The sequence below is a fragment of the Ixodes scapularis genome, unplaced genomic scaffold, assembly GCF_016920785.2.
Source record: "Ixodes scapularis isolate PalLabHiFi unplaced genomic scaffold, ASM1692078v2 ptg000834l_1___fragment_1__unscaffolded, whole genome shotgun sequence".
Taxonomy (NCBI): Eukaryota; Metazoa; Arthropoda; class Arachnida; order Ixodida; family Ixodidae; genus Ixodes; species Ixodes scapularis.
In genome coordinates, this window is record NW_024610050.1 from 706,200 (window position 1) to 729,124 (window position 22,925).

Genomic DNA, 22,925 nt, shown 5'->3' on the forward strand with positions numbered 1-22,925 from the left:
TCTCAAAAGCTTGAGAACGGAAACCTCAAACATGAAGCCCGATGATTTGTTGATGTCTTCATTGACGCGCTATGACCGTTCCGACCACCAGCTCCGCCAGCACTAAGCAGAGCCACTCCTAAATTTAATCAACGTCTACAAAGATGTGTTCTCGCTCTCTCCCATAAAAAGACTTCACCCATAATGCATACCTACCACTCACCGCCACATAAATCCCGGTGACACTATTCCGATCAAGTAGCCACTTCAGAGAATATTGCTCACTAAAATATGAGGTCATTAATTTGAACCAGGATATGTAAAAAAATACAGGAGGTTACTGAGCACTTGTACAGTCCACGGGTTTCACCAATGCTATTAAATATAAATTTGGGCTGATAAAGTTCAGCATGCATAACCGTCCACTGTACAGTGTAACAAAAGGCTCCTACCCTCTTCCTAAAATCGACGACATGTTTGATGGAAAAATCTGTGCATCCTGGGTTTATATGCTTGATCTCAAGAGCTCTTATAGGCAAGTCGGGAAAGAACCTTCCGGCCGTGAGAAGACACCAGTCCCAACAGGCGATGGTTTGTGGCACTTCAAGGTGATGCCATTCGGTATGTGCACAATCCCTGCAAATTTCGAGCACCTCATGAACAAGCCTTTTTAAGGTCAGCCCCTAGATATGCTAATTCAACGTACCTTAATGACATGCTGGTGCATGAAAACACTTTCGAAGCAACCCTTTATCATGAGTGGGCGAAGCAGCTTTCCAACCATGCGGACGTCGTCTAATCCTGTCGTTTTCATACTGCAGATCTTCGCCTTGTTCACGCTGTCAGTGAACTACACCGGCCCGCCTGGATTACAGGGATGCAAGCAACACCAGCAAACACAGATTGTGTCCGCCAATGAAGTCGGTGGACATTCCGTGCCTCACCAAGAATTCCTTCTGGTTTCGACTAAGTTTCATCGCGCCACCGGATCGACATCGTCATCATCGGGATCTTCACGAACCGCCTCCCTGCTTGGCGCGGAATTCGTCAGTGGGCGAGGCAGCTTTCCAATCACGCGGACGTCGTCTAATCCTGTTATTTTCATACTGCAGGTGGGTAGTCGTCATTACTATTCGAAAGTGAGTAAGTAAGTAAGATTAAGGTTTGAATGGCGCAGCAGCAACGGAGGCCATAATGCGCCAAATAAAATGTTTATTAAGACTCAGCAAAACAGATGCTAGGCTAGAAAAGATTTTTATAACTTGTGTAGATAACCAGTTTTGTTAAGAAAATTAAAAACTCGTCTAAGTGGTACCAAGGCATTGTCACCAAGTAAAACATAGAGTGAAAGGGTAGATAGTTTCTAAAAAGTTCAGGAAAACATGATACGCGCAGTTGATGACAAAACCTACACTCCCATAGAATGTGTAAAATTGTAAGTAATTCCCCACAATGGACACAAAGTGCAACTTATTCGCCACAGAGGAGGTACATATGTGTCAGACGTGAATGGCCGATTCTCCAGCGACAAAGCATAACCTCGAGAGGACGGTTTCTGTGAAATGAACTTTCCCAGATGCCTATCATTGGTTTAATCACGTGGAGCTTGTTGTTGGTTTCAGTGTCCCATTCTAGCTGCCAAGTCTTTAAAAGTGGTTTAAAATCCTGATAGGGCAGGCCAAAAGATGCTATTGAATCTGTGTCAGATGCAGCCAAACGATCCGCACTCTCATTACCTGCAATTCCCACGTGACTTCGTACCCAGCAAAATTTGATATTACATCCAAGGCGCAGAGCTCTGTTTGCTTTAAAACGAACATGTTGTGTAAGTACATTCTTTGTGAAAACTCTGGAAGAGATAGCAGCTAAGACGCTTTGTGAATAGACAAAAATGACTGCGTTCAATGCACTAGCTTTGGAAGAGCTGTGCAGCTTGACTCAATGGCAAGCATCTTCACTGCAGAGCTCTATTGTATTTTATTAGCCATTGAGCATATTCTGGATAACAGCCCTACTGAAAAAAACCATTTGAAATTCAAATGGGTGGCAAACTGGGAAATCAAACGGGTGCGAACCTGTCGACCCGTTTGGATCAAACGTGATTATGGGATACGGGTAGCCGTTTGAAACGGTACCCATTTGATACCGGTGCCCGTTTGATACGGGTGCCGGTTCGACCTTGTACGTGACCACATGTTTAAACGTGCCATTCGAATCGGGAAATTATGCGCTAGCCCTAAATGGGGATCGTCTGGCAGGTTGGTTATCTTAAACATATTTAAGACGTTCCGAAACTCATAAACCTATTTATAACATGGAGGAAACACGTAGAACAAATGTGCTCACGTAGGTGCTTGCAAATGGACAGGAAAACAGACACAAGATTGTTTTCAATTCTCCTCAAAGTTTATTACGTCTTCTGTAGACAAGTACAAACGTGCAAGCGATCTGTGAAATGTGATAGGCACTCTAAGCGTTCATACAACTGAGATGATAGCAAACCAAACAAGAACCGGGGTAATTCTAGACTATGAAGGTAGGCTTTCGGGAAATTATTCGCCCGGCTGCCGCGAGAATAGTGGCTGCATAATTATATAGATAATCTGGAAGAGTACGAGTAGAAGAACGGTCAATCGTTGCCAAGAAGTAGGTTGCAGTGCACTTACCATAAAAATAGCCGACTTGAAAGATGTAATCCGTGGTATTTGTCGACACGGTCAAAGCAGGACAACCACACAAACACAAATGAGAGGGAACGGCTCCTGGAAGTTTCAACACGATGTGGCGAACAAGCTGTCATTTGCCGAACCCAACCAAACCGCAAGAATGCCTGACTTCTTTGAAAAATCGCTTGTTGCCGATATAGGCGTAGAACGTTTCGAACACTGATAGCTTTGGTGCACATCCAATACGTTGTCGAGAGACATCCCAATAAGACCGCAGGGGTTAGGCGACAGATCCAAGCAGGTGGACGCGCGAAGTTCGAGCTGGAACTGACAACAAGCAGACAAAGAAAAAAGCGGCTGCTAGCCGCACCCTTCCGGATCTCGATGCTTATCAGCGTGTAGCTCGCGCGCCGCTGCGGGTCATGTGACGGGTGACAAGAGAGGAGGGAGGGGCGAGGACCACAGGGGACAGCCCCTCTCTCTCTCCCCAGGCATTCCAGAAAGACGTGCTTTTGTAGCCTCGGAAAAAAAAAAAAAAAACACGCGCGCGCGCGCGCGCATTTTAGCACGTTCGAACCTTGGAAATGGCGGCGGGGCGGCCAGAAGCTCGGCTTGCGCCCGAACGAAGAAAGTAGTCAGCGCGAGCTCGTAGTTTCACTGCTGCAACGGCGGGCGTGCTCTCGCAATGCTCGATGTTCTTGCAGCCGCGTGTACGCGTGCTACCTTCGCTGCGTCTTGAATTAAAGTGAAACGGAGTCTCGACGTACATTCTTTCACGCGGTCGCGTCTTCTGCGAGAGAGATTCGAGCTGAATAAGTAAATTGAGGCAACAAAGATGGACAAAGTTTTAAAGTTCTGTCAAAAATATCGGCTCACCAACGTCGCGCGTTTACGTAAAACAACAAAAAAGGTGTTAGTTTTAGTTGCAGTATAAGCGAACATAAGCGCAATTGAAATATAAATATAATTACTTGCATTACGGCGGACAATCTGAAATCGATGAACCGGCGCTCTCATCCTTCCGGAAACATTGGCTGCTAGGGCTGAAACTCTAGGCGTGTCCACGCCGCCGATCTCTACGTTCAATATCAAACGGGCTCCGGAGAGCCGTTTGATTAAACCGGTACAGTTTGCAACATGGTCACCGGTTTGAGCAAACGTGCGACAACTTTGCCCAAACGAGTCGCCCATTTGCCCAGACGAGCGACCCATTTGCCCAGACGAGAGACCCGTTTGCCAAAGGAGTGACCTGTTTGTCCAAATAGGTGACCGTTATGGCTCATACGGGGGACCCCTTTGAGGCATACGGGCGACGCTTTTGACAAACTGGTGACCGGTATGGTTAAACTGTTACCGGTATGGACCCGTTTATTTTCATATAGGCGCCAAGTGTTTTTTTTCAGTAGCGAAGTTTTCCCCAAGCAGCTTGTAAGTGCTATGGGGCGGTAGCTGGTAGCCAAAGAGGGATCTTTTCCATTTTTCAGCAAAGGTATAACATGGGCACTTCTCCAAGAATCCGGGAAAGCAGCAGCTTCCCATAGGTATTTGAAAAAGGACAACAGGTGGGACAAAGATTCATGAGACAGGTGCTTAAGCATCTCGTAGTGAATTCTGTCTGGCCGAGGCGCAGATTGCTTTTTTAGGCTGAGAGCAACTTCCAGTTCACACATTGTGAACGGTCTATTGTATGCAACAGAGTTGAAGCCTTTCATAGTGATTTTATGCTTCTCAGCGGTAGACCGGTACTTTAAAAACTCTGTACTGTAATTGGAAGAGCTGCAGACATGCTGAAAATGTTCTGCGAGGAAGTCTGCTTGTCCTGTTAGAGATGCTGAGATTGAAGGAAAAAGTGGACTCCTGAAAGCATGGTTATTCCGCGAACTTTTTTGAGACGATCCATACTTCTTTAGCAGTAACAAAACTATTTAAGGATGAAACATACTTTGTTCATGAAGCCCACTTGGCCTGTCTTCGCGTCCACCGAGCTTGTGCTCTTTTTTTCCTAAACTCTATCAAATTAGGGAAAGTTGGATAGCGACAAAAAGTTCCCCACGCCTTGCTCTGGCTTTCCCGAGTGGAAGTACATTCCTCATTCCACCAGGGCTTGCACCTCCGGGGAAGATTTCCTGAGGTCTGTGGAATTGAAGCAGAAGCAGCATTTATAATGCGTTCTGTAACGTAAAGCGTTGCATCTTCAGGAGTCATATGAAGAAACAAGGAGGGATCGAGTGTAGCTTCTAGACCAAAAATAGACCAGTCGGCCTTTTCCAACTTCCATCGTGGAAGGCGGGTTGGTATCGATGAAACTGGTAAAACGCTCTCTAAAATTATGGGTAGATGGTCGCTTCCAAAAGGATTGTCTAAAACGTTCCATGAAAAGCATGAAAGTAGAGATGGTGATGATAGTGATAGATCGACCGATGTAAAAGTGTTGTGGGCAGCGCTAAAAAATGTTGGTTCTTTTTTTTTGAGCAGGCAGATTCCAGTTGATAATAAAAGCCTTTCAATAACTCCACCTCGAGAGTCTTGACGAGAGCTTCCCCACAAAGGATGGTGGGCATTAAAATCACGAAGAATTAAAAAAGGTTTAGGAAGTTGTTTGATGAGTGCTTGAAGTTCATGGAGATGCAGCGGAACATAAGGTGGTAAGTAGAGTGACACTAGAGTGATGAGGCGATCAAGAAGGATGCGAACTGCAACTGCCTCGAGTGAAGTTTGTAAAGGAACTTCAGCACATGCCACTCCACTTTGAACCACCACTGCTACACCACCCAAAGGGGTTGAGGAATGGCGGTCCTTCCTAAAAACTTGTTGATGACGCAAAACCTGCTTGTGCGAATCAGTCAGATACGTCTCCTGTAGGCAAATAGCAACAGGACGGAGCTCATCAAAAAACGAATTGATGTCATCTATGTTACGTAGAAGGCCGCGACAGTTCCAATGCATAATGCCTATATGCTTAGCCAGTGCAAAAGTGAATATAAAAACTGGTAAAAAGCAAAATGAGGTGACTATGGGTTAAAATCTATTTTTTTGCGCGGGGCGTTTTTCTTCTTTACAGCCTCTTTCTGCTGGCCAGTAGAGTCACTGGTGGCAGAAAGAGAGGAGTCAGATCCAGCGAGGAAACTTTCCTCGCCGGACTTGGGTCCTCCCTCGTCCATAGGCTCCTCAGGGGGAGCCGGAGGGAGACCTGGTGGGGTAGGCAGCCTTAACGGCTCACTAGGTCTCTGTTGGGTCGAGACGCGGGGTTGTCCCCGGCCTCGAGGAGGCAGGGAGGCAGGGGCGGCGGGGGTTGCCGTCCCTTGCTTCAAGGTGGACGTTGATGGAACAGCGTCCACCGTGTGGTTGGGGTGCAGTGCAGCTGGCATTGCACCCGCTGGTTTTAGAGGGGACACTGACGGGAGACACACCCCCCAGGAGGGGTCTGTGTTCCCGCCGATGCTATTACGGGTCGTGTGGGTCCCCTGCGCACGACCTCGGCATACCCTCTTTTAGATAGGAAGGAGAAACGTTTTTGAGCCTCATGGTAGGAGATGTTTTCTGTGGTCTTCAAAGTAAGTATTTCTTTTTCTTCTTTCCATTTTGGACAAGAGCGCGAATATGCTGGGTGACGGCCATCACATTTGACACATCTCGGTTCGCTCTCACAACTGTCAGCAACATGCTCTTTACTGGGGCACTTCGCGCAAGTGCTCCGTGACCCATGGCCGAACCTTTGGCATTTAAAGCACCGCTGGGGATTCGGCACATAGGGGCGAACACGGCACCGGAGGTAGCCTGCCTTTATGGCCTCTGGGAGAGTGGTGGTGTCAAAGGTCAGTATAATGTGCCTTGTTTTACGCTCTACACCCTCACGACGAAGGGTGATGCGACGAGCGGCAACAACTCCTTGGTCTGAAAGGCCTTCAACGAGTTCTTCCTCAGATGAGTCCATTAGGTCGTCCTCCGAGATAACTCCTTGAACTGTATTAAGTCTGCGGTGTGGAGTAACGTTTACTCTGTATTCAGACACTGCGTTGAGAGTAAGAAGGGCATCACTTTGCTTTTTGGTGCTGATCTCAACAAGAAGATCACCGGATGGCATCTTTTTTGCAGAGTAATCTTTCCCAACGATTCCTTCCAGTACCTTGGCGACTAAGAAAGGGGACAGTTTGGCAAGTGGTTTTTCTTCTTCAGAGTGTAAGACCAGGAATTTTGGAAATTTTTTGAGTACTTTGGATGTTTCGGGAGTGACTTGAGCTTCGGTGCGGCCCCTTTTGGGGGGCCGATCAAAAGGTTTAAGTTTGGAACCCATATAAAGGGGGAGGGTCTTCGGAAACTGTGGTGCACCGCCCACCACCGAGCCCAACAAGGGGATAGGTAACGCTCCATAACAAGAATGGCTTGGCTGAAGACGTTACTCTATTAGTGCTGCCCAGTCTCTATAACCAAGAGTGGTTCTGGACAAGGTGTCTGTCGCCACCCAAGGTTAGCCCTTGCCGCCAAAGGAGTTGAAAAGGAAAGAAGAGAAATGAGAGGAGTGAAAAGGAGGAGAAGACAGGGGTGAAAGTAGAGAGGGGATAGTAGAAGTGGCGACTAGACTGAATCATCCTGGCCGGGCCTTGCCAGGACTCCCGTCTACGAGAAGCAGGGGCCGAAGTGGTGTATTGCCTCACCCGGGGGGCCCCGAAGGGTCCAAACCTACCCCGAGCTCGGCTCAACCACCAGGATGCCCTTTTCCCCGGACACGGGAAAACCACGCACAGCCATACGTGGGCGGGCGAACCCGCATGGCTCGGGGTCCGTGGAGACGCCACTCTCGAAACACCTGCTTTCACAGGTGCGGGGCTATTCGAAAGTAGAAAGTGACTATTTGTGTCTCGTAGTGCTGCCTCGCCGGGAAGCATTGTCTTTATTTTTCCGACTGTGTTGATGCATTGTGTTCTTTGATTCTGCTTCTGAGCGGAGATATTCACTCTAACCCGGGACCTAAGACCGAGAGCCAAGGCAAGCAGCTTGACGAAATGCTGAAGCTTCTTCGTGAAGTGAATGCTCGAACCCTTAAGTTTGAGGAGGGCCAGAATAGTCTGATGGCATCCGTTAAAGAGATAAAAAGCAACCGACAATCGATTGAAAAACAAATCGTTGAAGCAAACACTAGACTAACAGTGGTTGAAAACAAGGCCTTAATGTCCGACGAGTGGCAGAATGAACTGCGTGTAGCACAGGTGATCGCCAATGACACAAAGAAAGAAAATGCGCTCCTACGCGCCCGAGTGTATGAAATGGAAAACAGTTCGAGACGGGACAACTTAATATTCCATGGAATCATTGACACTTCATCTGAGACATGGGCCCAATCCCAAGAGAAAGTACGGGAGGTACTCTATCGGGAAGCTAACATGCAGATTGCTGAAGACGGCATAGCTCGGGCTCACAGACTCGGCGCCTTTGTCGCGGGAAAACGTCGCCCAATATTCGTTAAGCTTGCGTCTTACAGGCTTCGAGAAAAGGTGCTGGTGGGTCGATCAAAATTAAAGGGCAGTAGTCTGTCTGAGAGCGAGGACTTTTCACCAGCTACAACAACGCGCGAAACATTTTGATTGAATTTGCGAAGGCTAGAATCCCGGACAAGTACTTTAGCTTACGATACAATAAACTTCACCGTGATAAAAAAGATTTTTATGTTCTGCTCAGACAGTGACAGCGTGATTGAAGTTGGTGATCGTGTTGTACCACGTCGCGTAAATGCTGATAATAGCGCGGCTGCTGAGTCAGTGCCTTCTGCTAGCTCCCCATAGCAACCCATAAATAAGCAAAGTCGGCAAAGGCGTTGTCAATTGTTTGATAATGTTTCGATGGTTTTTTTTCAATGTAAGAAGTGTCTTGAACAAGCGTGATGAATTGTGTACGACTATTCACTCTTCTTCGTCTGATATCGTAGTACAAACTGAAACTTGGCTTTCGTCTCGAATCCGTGACAGTGAAATAATTGCCTGCGAAAAAAAGTTTAATATTTATCAATACGACAGGGAGTATAGACCAAGAGGAGGAGTATTGATTGGAATTAACAAGCGTATTGAATCATTTTCTGCAAATATTGTTACTGAGCTTGAGTTTATCTGTGTTTGCTTCCAAGCGGGAAATAGACGAATTGTAATTTGTGCTTGTTATAGACCACTTAACTATTCCACTGGCTTTGTCAATGACTTACATGATGCGCTAAATATGATTACTGAAAGATTCCCTGATTCTCCAATATATTTGTTAGGCGATTTTAATTATCCGAATGTTGATTGGTCGGATACGTGCCCTTCTCTCAGTTGTCTTTCCTCTGAGTGTTCCAATTTCTTAAGCTTGTGTGCTGATTTCAATCTTTTACAACTCGTCACTGAACCCACACGAGTCACAGCTACGTCAGCCAATATCCTTGATTTTGTTTTAACTAGTGCGCCCGATCTTATTTCTTTAGTATCGCATTTACTAGGTCTCAGTGATCATAGTTCATTATACATATCTCTAACGGCTCCTAAGCACAACTCATCTAAATTGACTAAACGCATTCGCGACTATAGCAAAGCGAACTTCGAAGCTATTAATAACCACTTATCTCTTTTTCTAGATGGCTTTATAAATAACTTTTCTGAACGCACCATTCAGGACAACTAGACCTTGTTTAAGAATCAAGTGGGGCTGCTCACGGATAAATTCATTCCTCTCCGTTCGATAAGATCACACACTCACTCACCCTGGTTCGAGGGACACTAAAAAGGCTTTCTAATAAAAAAAAAAAGATTCTTTCGCGCTGCAAATGACACAGGCAGCTCGAAACGTTGGGAGGCTTATGAGAACGCATATGAGGCTTACAAATCTGCTGTACAAGATGCGAAGCTTGTGTATTTTAATCAGACTTTGTCGAATATGTTTTCTACTAATCCTAAGCACTTTTGAAACATCATTGGTGCTAATAATTCGAACGAAATCTCAATCAGGGTGGATGATTATATGTTATACCTAGTGAAGAGTGTGCTGAAATTTTAAACATTGGCTTTTGTGAAATCTTTTTGCAGTGTTAGTAACATGTCACATAGTTCATTACCTCGGTGCAAGTTCATGCCTATGGAACATTTCGAAATTGATCCCATTGGCATTGTTCGAATAATCGATAACCTTAAACTATCATCCAGTGCTGGTGTCGATAATAGTAACTCCACATTAAAAAAAAAATACAAGTGTATATTCTTTCATCACACTGTCAAAAATGTTCACCCAATCGCTATATCTCGGTGTCCTCCCAGACGATTGGAAAGTTGGGAGGGTGGTTCCGTTGCATAAAGGAGGTTATAAATATTCCCCTAACAATTATAGACCAATTTCACTAACTAGCATACCATGTAAAATACTTGAACATGGCATTGATTCTCAGCTTGTTAATTTTTTGGAGTCTAACCTGTTTTTCAACGCGGCTCAACTTGGATTCCGAAAATCATTTTTCTGCGAGACCCAGCTTTTATTATTTATTAACGACTTGCACTCTGTTCTTAATAGGGGGTCCCAGATAGACTGCGTATTTTTCGATTTACCGAAGGCGTTCGATAAAGTCTCACACGAGTTGCTTTTGTTGAAACTAAATAACCTTCGCATTGGTGCTAACGCTATGGCTTGGATCCAGCGCTTTTTACTACCCGATTTCAGTTCGTTACCACCAATAACCATAGATCTCCGCTCGCGTCAGTGACCTCCGGCGTGCCTCAGGGTTCTGTATTAGGCCCACTTCTGTTTTTAATCTTTATTAATGACCTGCCGAATAACATTTCTTCCTCAATTAACCTTTTTGCAAATGATTGTGCCATTCATTGTGAAATTAATGATGATTCAGATGTTATCAAGCTCCAGACAGACATTAACGTTATTCTTCAGTGGTGTGAAACTTGGCATATCGAGCTTAACACAACTAAGTGCAAAGTAATGAGAGTGTCTTGTAATCATTTAGTTTCTCCCTGCTACTGTCTTAAAAATGTTCCTTTACTTTCTGTATCGTCTTACAAGTACCTGGTCGTACACATAACATATGATCTTTCCTCGAAAATACATATTAGATACATTATAAGTAATGCTAATCGCATGCTTGGCTATTTAAAACGTAATTTTTCTTTAGCTCGCTCCTCTTTGAAATTAACTCTTTATAAAACACTTGTACGCTCAAAGCTTGAATACCCGTCGTCTATCTGGGACCCGAGCCTTTTAAATTTGTTTAAACCCTAGAAGCTGTTCAAATCGTTCCGCTCACTTTATCCTCAGTAATTATCAACGCACTTCAAGTGTCACCTTTGTGAAATCTGAGTTATCTTTGCATAGTCTTGACTCACGCCGAAAGGTAGCCTGTTTGTGTCTATTCCATAAAGTATTTCACACTAACTCATTCATCAGTCAACGTCTCCTCACACCACCTTTCTATGTTTCATCCCGTCTTGATCATCCTCATAAAGTAGGTGTACCACTATGTATCACGAAGACATTTCAACAATCTTTCATTCCCAAAACTTCTTTGGATTGGAACCACCTTCCCAACTCCATCCCCATAGTCCAGGCGGATGATTTATTTAAAACTGCTGTTTCTAATTTCTACTGTTCATAACGAATATGTGCTTTGCCTTTAAGTTATTCATTTTATATTTTTCTCTTGTTGAATACAACCCACTCCCTCTGTAATGCCGTTGGCCCTGAGGGTACTGAAATAAATACATAAATAATAAATAAATATGGCAAAAATCTTTGAGTGCCCCAGACGAGAAAACCTAATATTAAACCTGGAGAAATTCTCGCTTCACAGAAAGGCCTTCGGTGGTACCTGGGTCACGCTGTATCTGAGTATAGGACGGAGGCAGTCCCCAACAAAACACACTGTGCTTCAAACTGCCTCTAACCACCGAGTCAACGTGAGCACAAGAGAAAGGGCTCTGTACATATACCGACGTTTTCTAAAACACATTGCTTCGATCGCCAAGCCACAGTACGCGTTGGCACAGCAGAATGTGAAATTTTATTGGTAAACTCAAGCTGAGGAAGCTTTCCATCAACTCGGAAATGTCCTTACTGAGCCTCCTATTCTTAGATATTCACATCCAAACTGCCAGGTAATCTTCGTCGCAGATGGAAGCAATGTAGGAGTGGGCGCCGTCCTGTCTCAATTACAGGATGGAACAAGATGGGTGATTGGATAAAACAGTCAAGCATGACAGAACAAAGAAATAAACTACCGCGTTACAAGAAAGAAACTGTTGGCTGTAGTTAAAGCTGTAGCTAATTTTCCCCATTAGCTTTATGGCATGAAGTTTATCGTTAAGATAAAACCTGCCTTCCTCCTCCGGTGTTTGAATTTTAAGAACCGGGAGGACAAGTAGCAATGTGGCTGGAGCAATTGCAACAGCACCAATTTAATGTCGAACACTGAGCTTGTAAGAGGCACATAGGCGCCGTTACACTGCCGCGGAAGCCTTGCTCAGAAAATGTATGTCCACAGTGTCTCGTACCGAAATGCGCTCCCACTTTATCCACACGGATTCACCGTTTCAGGCAACGGTCACACGGCAAACGAGAACCCCGCTTTAGTAACCGATAACCAACCTACTTACTCGAGTCACGATACATTTCGTTTCCTTCAAGCAAACGTCGAAAACAGTCGGCTTTTTGTTCATTTGTGCATTGAAAGCAAGAAGAAGAAAGGAAAGAATAGTTCCTTGTCGCACCATATAAGTCCTTCATCAGTACGTACTGGGCCCAATGGAAATCTCTCATCATACAAAACCGCCTCCGGTTATTTGTTTTTGCTGCGAAAGCAACGATGAAGTACACGTGTCCTTTAAAATAGTCTTGTCTTAAGCGCGAGTGAAATTTCTGTAAAGGGACTACATGGTAGTAGTACCGGCGGGTCTTTTGCAGTTCACCAAACTCAAAAGCGAGTAGTATAAAGGGCACATAAAGGACGAGGCCGGACAAGACGTCTCCCAACTGGCAGCAAACGTTTAACTACCACTCTGAGCACGCCAATGAGGTAAAAAAGACGCCGCTATTAAAGGGATACTGAACCTAAATTTTGAGCTCGCAAAACAAGGTTGGACGGACAGGCAGGACGCTGCAAATCCCGAAAACATCACTCAAAGTACTATATTTCTTACGGATCGCCGTGTTTTCGGAAAAAAAATGCGGGATTGAATATTGCCCAGAAGTCCGACGAGACAAGTCACGTAACGATTCTCATTCCCTCCTCCTCGCTATGTCCAGTCGATCTGGGGAACTGAAGTGAGGAGGAGGGATGCAAGCCCCATCCCGTCATTCTCAAATTCTCCCGGAGGGCTATGACGTCAAAGACCTCGCTTGATCGCGCACTTCTTTTTCAAAAGTACGGCCATCCGTCTGTGATATCGATATAAGAGTGATGTTTTGGAGTTCCTAGCGTCCCGTTCGAAGCTTCTGCGGCCTTTTTTTGCGAAATCCAAATTTCGTTCAACATCCCTTTGAAGACAGGGAGTTATCACCCTATTGCCGGACACGTCGAGACTTGTGTATCGTGTACCCCCGTCTTTGAGGCCATATCAGCGCCAGCTTCGCACAGTTCGAAGTGCCGACGGAAAATTTTGAAGGCCTTTAAGATAGGCCACAGCCTTAAAAAAATATCGAGTCCCCCTCCCTAGCCCCATCTGAGGCCGACCTGGCCTTTCTTTGGCCAGACTTTCATCCTTGACCTCGCTCTGTCCCCTTCATAAGTCCGTTAGGATCCTTACTTTCCCCCCACTTGCTACTCCCCGCTATTTCGGTTCCTCACTTCTTTCTCCTTCTCATTTCCTTGATAAAGCACCCCTCCTTCTCCTTCCTGGGAGAAAAAAAATGAAAGCCGTTTACAAATCCCTGTAACGCCGAATTGGAGCGCACCTCTTGAGGAGGAGTAGGGAAGGATACTGAGGGGGGTCACGTCACCTGCGGGTAGTCGCGTGACCTCGGGGGGGGGGGGGGGGGGGGGGGGTCACGCGATCTCGAGGGGGGGGTCACCTGACCTGGGGGGGGTCACGTGATCTCGGGGGGGGTCACGTAACCTCGGGGGGGGGGGGGTCACGTGACCTCGGGGGGGAGGGGGTCACGTGATCTCGGGGGGGGGGGGGGGTCACGTGACCTCGGGGGAGGGGTCACGTGATCTCGGGGGGGGGGGGGGTCACGTGACCCCCCGGTTACGCCGACGCCGACGCCGACAGCGACGCCGACGCCGACGCTGACGTCGACGCCGACGCCGACGCCGCTCAGGCTGGAAACGGGCCCCTAAAAGCTGCGCTCTAAAACGCCGGCACGTCGGAGGCGTTGGAGTAATCATTAAACGTTGGCTGCTAGTTCGGAAACTTCTTCTTTGTCTATGTATTTTATGTTCATCCCTTTATTGATATTACCGTTACCAGTACGCTCCCCATTCCAACTAAACAGCGAGTGCGTGAGAAAGTTTAGTGACTTATAGCCAGGCGTGACGTGCACAAGTGGTGAAAAAGGGGCGCGACGTCCGTATTGTTGTCGGAGAAACATGATGAGCTATGTCATCGGTGTGCGACACAAGCGTGTGGCCAGTGACGTATTGGGGGTACTACTAAAAAAATAGGAGGAACTCGGTATTTCTAGCTATTGGGGATTATGTTACAAACCGTTTGTGCGATTCATCTAAACACGAGTCCGTACCCACCAAGCAAGGTCGGTAACTTTCCCCTCCCATCCCAACCCCTCCGCAACCTATGCTGTTGTAGCATTGGAAAAAGAAAAGAAAGGCCTTTTCAAATCCCTCTGACGCGAAATTAGAGCGCAGCTCTTGAGAAGGAGGGGAAGATACGGATGGGAGTGCATGCCCCTCCTCGTCCTCTGTACCTTCGCCTCCTCGCCTCCTCCTTTCCTCCTCCACCTCCTTATCTCACGAACACGAATTCAGTTTCTCCGCTAAATTTAGAGGGGAAAACACGTCAGATATGTTACGTCACCTATGAACAAATTCAGTTTCTCTGCCAGATTTAGCGGCGAGTTGAATTGGTGTTGACGTCACGTGACGTATATTTTTCCACTAAATTTCGCTCGATACGCCGATGTCGATGGCGACGCTGACGCCGCGAAACATGGAAACGGGCGCCTAAGAGACGCGCTCTAAAATGCGACACTCTCTTGAACGCAACAGCCGCTCTCTGAACTGTTGGCTTGGTGCCGCCCCGTGACATTATCCATAGTTGTGGCGAGAAGCACTTGATACGGAGATGCTTCAGGAAAGTGAGAAAAGGACGGCGAAGCGTATGCTATATAAAGTTTGCTTTCAGGCTGAGCTCGTGGAGTTTACAGTTGTCAGGCCTTCTGTTGTATTACCGCAAATTGCACTTTTTGCTACTATGTTATGAGTACCATCACGCATATCACAATGCCGGAGGAATGGCTTAGTTGCGAAAACGAGTATTCAACGGTATACCATATTTTTTATTAATATTTCATATATTGCAAAACATAATAGATACACCTTTTAAAATATTTCTGCGCGCAACTTTTTTTTTTTTTTTTTGTGCAGGGATACATTATCTCAACATTATCCAGAAGGGTTGTAAGAGGAATTCCTTCTGTTTTGAAGTTCACGAAGAGTTTCAGCGGAAGTGTCAAAATAACAGAGGACATAAAATTATGTTACATGTATTCTGACAAAACTAAAATATATTTATGCCCTAACTCTTTCTGTACTGCGCCCGTCAAAATCAATCGCTCGTAATATACGAATTGCGAGCCCCGTTGCAATAGTTCTGATACGTTTTTGGACAAGTTGCGGACTCTTGTAGTTAGTGTAGACACTCTAGTTTCACTTTCAGTATAGTTTTTTTTTTTTTAACGAGATGGCGATTTAATATAACCAAACACGCAGCCCAGGAAGAGTGCTCCATGTTGCGAAAATGGCGTCTTGACCGCGCGACTGCCGCCACGGAAGCGTTTGAAGTCTCGCCATTCGAGGGCGCCTGTGGCGGCCTTCGTTGCTCATACTAGCACGAGTGGGTCCGTAAATAATGTCAAGATCGTCAATTTTCGGCTCCGACAGGGGTACGTTCGTTAATTAAGCACAAAACACCCTCAACTGCAGGTCTGGGCAGGATGGGAAGTATAGCGATACAAATGTCTCGCTTTAATATTTCAGAAATACATTTAGTTTTTATATTTCTTTATCACGATACAATTTTTCAGACAGTTTCTGTATTTCAGAATCCGAATGAATTTTTGGTGTATTCCTTTCATCGCGATACAATCGCGGGCCAATGTATCTCGTTACTAAGTTCGAGAAAATTGTGACGCTCAAGCGAAAGCTAAAGACACTTTCTAATCTTTCTTTCTGCAGAGGGGTTGAAGGAACAGTAAATGTGACATCGAGGCTTTGTTAATAAGCAGATCAAAGTTCGTTTTAAAACACTATGGTCCCTGAGATTAGGGACGTCCTAGTATGTGGTCCGGAGTCCTTAAGTTGGGCAACTATTTTTGTGGAATCGAAATGCTTAAGTCACAGGTTTGCGAGCTTTGTAACTGTTCATAGAGCTTTCAGCGCCGTTGATTAGAGCGTGCGTAAAGTTTTTTCTTTAGATGATAAAATGAGGAATCATATTTTATCTGAAGGCGACGTGTTGAAGTAACGCCAAAGAAGGTACCGACATGGAACCATACACATTTCGCTACTAAGCTCACAGTTCGGTGGAAGCTACGCGCTTTTTGGACCAGTCACACATATTGTTTTTCCGCCACGTGATCACGCTCCCGCCCATACCCACGCGCAGAAAGCGGGGTCAGTTGTCGAAACGGAAGGCGGCTCATTGCTCTCGTGAGAGTGTGGCTCCCACCGCACACCTATCTTAGAAGTGATTGGAGTATAAAGGATGCTGACGTTTCGGGGATATGTCGGTATCTATACTAAACAAATTTAGAGGCTCTTGTCATGTTGCTTCATAAGCTCATCTAAAGTTGAACTGCACTGCATTTAGCATTGAAAGTATTTCTAACCTAGTACAGAGCTTCGGACTCGAAGCAAAAATAAAATATTTCTCTCTCTCTCTCTATTAAAGACTCGCATAATTCTCACAGCTTCATGCTAAAAGGAAACTGGCTATTTTACACGGAAATAATTTTGGGCTGACGAACATCAAAGTTAAAACTTCAATATTTGCCCCACTGTTAGTATGAGCTCTAGTCTTTACTGCAGGACTCATTTTTCACATTTTAATTACAAACCCTGTAAACGAAGTATAGCTTTTACCCTCTTTCGGAGGAGGAGGGAAGGGTACTGAGAGGAGGGTTACCCTTCCTCCCCACCTCCCTATCCTCCCTGCTACTCCTCCTCCCTGCTCCCTCCTTTTCCTCCTCCTCCCCTCATCCTTCAAGCTCCCCCCCCCCTCTCCTCCTCCTTTCTTCTATCCCTCCCTAGTCCTCCTTTTTTCTCTTCCTCCCCCCTCCTCCTCCTCCCCTCCCCCTCCCCATCCTCTTCCTCCCTTTCCCCTCCTCCTCCTCTCCTCCCCTCCTTCTCCTCATTCCTCTCCCTCCCCTCCTCCTCCTCTCCCCTCCCCCATCCTCCTCTTCTTCCTCTCCCCTCCTCCTCCTCCCCTCCCCTCCTTTTCCTCCCCTCCCCTGTCCTCGTCCCCCTACTCCTCCTACCTCCACCTCCCCGCGCGGTGCATTATGGGACATTTCCCGTAATGCACCGCGTGGTTACGCCGACGCCGATCAAGCCGGAAACCGGCGTCTAAGGGCTGCGCTCTAAAAATATTTGCATGGTTTAGAACTTTCCGACTGTGAAAGCGTTGTTCGTTCGGTCCAATATAAACCCATGTTTGTTGACACTTGCAAAACGCTTAATCTAGTTCGCAAACGGGTCTTTTTCGGAAAATCGACAGCGGCTGACTGACGAGCTTTTTATCAAGTTCTTTATAAGAAAAAAAAAATAAAAAACAGTCGAGAGTAGCAGCAAAGGTCGTATGTTTACCTCTGTTTTGCATTGTGTCCATATGAAATTGCACAATAAGTAGCAAACCGTTTTTTTTCTGCTTTAAAATTAGTAATTTTTGTCCGTATAAGAGAGTTCACATCAGAAAAAAACATTTTTGTAAAAAAAAAATTTGTGAGTACTAGTGCCCTGGGAAACTTTTTAAATTATTTATATTTTCAGATACTTTTCTATATTTTAAATGATTCCTTCTACTTTTCGCGATACTTTGGTACGGATGCATTTCAGTATCAGTATTTTAGCTGTCTTCATCACGTAACCCTGTGTTTGTATTTCCGAATACAATTTAGTGAATATCTGCCCAATCCTGAGTTAAGGCTTGTTTTGGTATTGGTGTGCATGTTCTCTGCTGGTTTCGCGTGTAAGTTCGGGCGATTTGTGCTTGTCGTCAATGAATTTGATGTTTCGATTAGACACACTTGTTTGGGTATTTTCATATTTATATTTCTCAAAGGAAATACATATTTATCATGAAGAAACACGCATCTAAGGAGATAGCGCTTGAGGAGATAGTGCTCCTCGTTGCAAACGTGGCGTCCACATGAAAAGATCTTCAGTGATCACCATCAGAGGCAAGATTTCGCATGGAAGCAGAAACAAGCCACACCCGATGCCGATTACCCACGAGATCACAATGTATTATTTGTTTACTGGAAAACACCGTTCCGCACTACACACGATGAGCGCTGTACATAATCAAGAAATGCATTACACGCACCTGAAAAGAAGAAGCGGCGCAACTGCAAGATGTCATACGAAGAGTGCGAACTTGAGCACAAGAGAAATGTCTCCTGCAGTCTCTGCACATATACCCGTGTTTTACCACATACAAAAACGGTTTTTCCAAGTGGCATGCACGCCGCGATGGTTGAGACTATGTGGTCAAACTTGGACATTTGTTTTTACCTAGAGCACTGCAATTTCCAGACTTTCTTGTTATTAATATTCGTCACATTTTGTGAATTTGACATTTTTTGTAGCATTCAATTTAGCCGAGTTATTTCCATATCTCCTTTCATTCTTGTTACGATACTTAAAGAAATATTGGTTCTCAAAAATTAAATCGTACATATTTTATTCCAACTATATTTTATATGCTTTTATAATTAAAATGAACATGAATTCTTCTACAGTTCAATATACTGCAAACTCATTAGACTATATTTTTCAGACAAATAAATAGTACTGGGACCCTCCATAAATTAGCTGAGTTTTGTGGTAAGCAAAGTGTTAAACAGTATCTGTACTGTCACATTGTCATGTTTCGTTGTTTTACAGCCTGGGACGCAGAACACGAAATATCTTTTTTAGAAAAACCAATACTTACTTTAATGTTGTTCTAGTGCTTAACGCAAAAATGAAAGAAAACAATCGTATTCTGCAAAATGCAGAAGTATCAATTTGCTTTGATTTTGTTATTTCCATGATGTAAGGAACTTACTCCTTCTCCTGTGATATTGCATGCAATCTGTCCTCCTTCTTGGATAAGTTTCATGCACTGGTTCGGTTCCGTCGTGGCACTGGAGGACAACTCCCCTGAGATGAAATATTGCAATAAATGTCACAACGTGCGGTGCAATCAACACAATTTTTTAGCACTACACGAAGCACCATGTAGCAAATGGGTCAAAATCAAGATGAGCTTTTCAAGTTTCCAAAGGCAGGGTTCAATGAAGAGGACGGACAGTTGATTGCAACTTTTGGGATCTGCTGTCCTTAGAATCATCAACGTAACAATGTTTGTATTTGAGGATTGAAGTGCTGAAAGTAGAGTTTCAAAACATACCTTGATATCTTTGTTTCGGCGCGCACGTTTGTAGTCCGTTGGTTTTATAAATCACTGAAATTGCATGCATTATTTCTTCGCCCCTCAACTTTTTCTACTTTTCTCTAGCATATTGACATTCCCTGCATTTTATGAATACTTGACTAAAGGTTTTCAAATTTAAATAATATAGGTTTATGAAAGGCCATGTAAAAAAGGACACGACTCGGTTTTCACACCCTTGAGGTTTTTTCTTGAAACTTATGACACTAAATTGATTTGAACCAATAAAGGGGCAATTAATTCCCCCGACGTCTCTTGTTAACTGGTGGGAAAGATAATGTTTCACAAGGCTAAAGCTAGAAGAAATAAATCTATTTTACCAGAATATTTACGCCGCGAGACATATTTAAGATAAGGAGCGATTCTTACATTTTTTTATATTGGGGAAGAAAAAAGATACCTTTAGGATGGGTCCTAAGCAGGCGAAATTCCCTAATAGTATTTTTGAAGCATTAGATAGGACACCTTCGTCACAAAAATAACTTTCTTTTGAACATTTCGAGAGTGAGATGTAGTCGTCAGACATATTTTACGCGAAATGCCATTCCCAAAATTGCTTCTTCTGCACGCCTACCCAAAATACTGGTAAAATTAAGCAAGTTGAACTTGAATATTAAAAATCGAAAGAATAAGAAACGAAAGACAAGCAAAGGACAACCACGCTGTTTCAATGAAAGAACGTGGTTGTCCCGTGCATGTCCTCCGCGTTTTATTCTTTCGATTTTAAGTACCTGAGATAAAAGCGTAAGCTGGAGGATCCCCACAGAACACGCATTTTGGCGCGTTTTTTTGTTGAGGGGCTATTGTTTTAGCTGCCTGTTCTCTCCAGACACTAAAAGATTGTCTGAATTTCAGTGTCAATTGAGAGAGACACTAAACTTTACACCAAATGTTTAAGTGCCTGGATAGAAGTGTACCATGCGTCCCCTGAAAAACTTAGTGTTTTTTCACTGGAAAAAAACAAAAGAGAAATTGCGATCAACCCCCCATTGCGTGTTGCTATTGATAGCGATAGGTCATGCGTTGTGGAAAGGCATGTTCAGCGAGATTCGCCTTCAGCCAGTGTGCCGTACGATGTCTGGAATAGGTTCCGAGAACAGAACCTGGGTGGCCAGGCGTGTCAGCGCACCCTGGCCACGTGGGCATTTTTCAACGGCGGCTGCCCGATCGGCGGGGGGGGGGGGGGGGGGGTGCAGTCTGTCGTGCATCACCGGAGAGTACGTGTATGCAGCTGGAACGATGGGGAGGTGCAGAGCACTCTCCACGTGATTGCGTAGGTTTTTTTCGGAACAAGCGCCGGTCTACAAGCGGGAAAGGAATAAGGGGGGAGCTTTGTCACAATTCGTGTGTATGAGGGAGGAACGGCGGGGACAGGAAGCAGTGCTTCTTCTTTAAAGTGGGTTTTTGTGTTCGTATTCGGACATTTAATTTTTTTTCGGGAAGGGGAAGAAACAGTTACCCCTGTCATAAACTACAAACTACAGAAATCACATTCTCCGCCCAAAGCAAGCGCCAATGCTAAGTATATGATGCCAAAGTTTCAGAAATATTGTTATCTCATTCAAAAGTTATGTTATTTTTGAAAATTGCATGGGCAAATAAAGCACGTTTTTTATATTTTTTCCTAACTGGTGCTATTAAGATCCTTAAACTCAAAAACTACGTCGGCCGCCAATTTCCTAATTAGTATTTCAGAAAATAACTTATATTTTCTGACTGAGGAAACTGATCGCGCTGAATATTTGCCATATGGTTCGGACGCCTCGGTCTACATTTGGGCGCAAGATAGGCGTTAGGCGATGCGTAATTTTCCTGGTACCTATGTCAAAAATTAAAAAAAAAATTGCTTAAAAAAATAAGCGCGCTATTTACATATCCAGATATATTTTAATTAGGTACGATTTGAAGACACGATTCTAATATGACGTTGGTTTCCATAGTGCTCCTAAAAACGATAAACTGGAAAAACGTTGTACAAGTGCGTAGGTATTACATAAATGCAACCTTCGTATATAACAACACATCAATCAATATTTACGTTGCGGGGTTAATTTCTAGTTATGAGTTTTTATGAAATTTACTTTGGTATTATGACGTTGGCCCATAACTAAATGTAATTTTCTGAATTGCTGAATTGATCTCCGTGAACAAAATATATATATATATATATACAACACGGGCACTTCACACCATCGTACGTGGTCTCCGAGGAGGATATAAACGAAATTGTGCACATGAATGAACCGTACTTAATCCAATGAATTAAAGAATCCAAGTTTCCAGGAACCCGCCGAAAGCCAAAAAACGGCTCCGCCGTTTTTTGGCTTTCGGCGGGTTTTTGGAAACTTGGATTCTTTAATTCATTGGATTAAGTACGGTTCATTCATCTGCACAATTTCGTATATATATATACATATATATATATATATATATATATATATACGTGTGTGTGTGTGTGTCAGGTAGGGTAAATATAAAACAATGAACCGGGAAATGTTGATAAGTCAAAGATGCGTACTCTCCAAGTTACTAATACGAAGTTTATTACGACGTTTCGAGCGGGGACTGCACTTCATCAGGTAACGAGTGTACAGCCCGTGAAAGTTTATATAACCCAAAGAAGAAATTAGAGGGGGCAAAACGCAATAGGAGATAGAAACAACATCGTCAAATCAGATAGTAGTTCACCTCCATTGAGGGGAGGCGATCCGAATCTTGCAACTGCTGATCAACAAAAGAGAACAAAAAAGCTAAAAAAGGGGGGGGGGGGTGGCGAAAAAACGGTTGGGGGAGATTATCCACACTCGCATAACAAAACATTGCTCAAAGAACGAAAAAAACAAAACAAAGACGAATTGGGTACAACATTTACGCTTTTACGACAACAAAAAATTACAATCTTCTGTCGTAGAGCGACCGCCTCAAAGAAATCTTCCCTGCCGCTCCTCGGGTCGTCTATCGACGCGGAAGGAATCTCCGGGACGTCTTGGTCAAATCAAAGACTACCACTCCCGCAAGCCTAGGTTGCCAACCGTGCCGAAAGCCCAGGTGTAAAGTATGCTAGCAGATGTCCAAAAAAAAGAACGACACGAGCACAAATTCAGAGATCACGTGGAAGATAAGGGGTAGATACGATTGCGGCACGCCAAACGTGATTTATCTCCTGCACTGCGATGTCTGTAGCAAACAGTACATCGGACAGACTAATCTGGCTTTCAGACTACGCTTTAACAGCCACAAATGTCACGCACAAACACTCCCTACCCTTCCGTTCTCAAAGCCCACCTGTCTCTTCCGAATCACTCAATCGGGCACATTTCTGTTGTAATTTTGGAATCAGACTTCAGCACAAAAATTGAAAGAGAGCAAAAAGTATCGTATTTTATTTAGGAGTTTAATACCTTAAACCAGGACATTAATGAAAGTTAGGGAA

The 22,925-nt window shown here is 44.5% G+C and overlaps 1 protein-coding gene across 1 annotated transcript in view; it reads right to left on the minus strand.

Annotated features, from left to right (window-relative positions):
* Positions 1-22,925, minus strand: part of LOC120842846 — a 135,663-nt gene that overhangs the window by 107,391 nt on the left and 5,347 nt on the right. Inside the window, exon 2 of the mRNA XM_040214033.1 lies at positions 19,106-19,200. Coding sequence (XP_040069967.1) covers positions 19,106-19,200 — 95 coding nt within the window. The remainder of the gene's footprint in view (positions 1-19,105; positions 19,201-22,925) is intronic.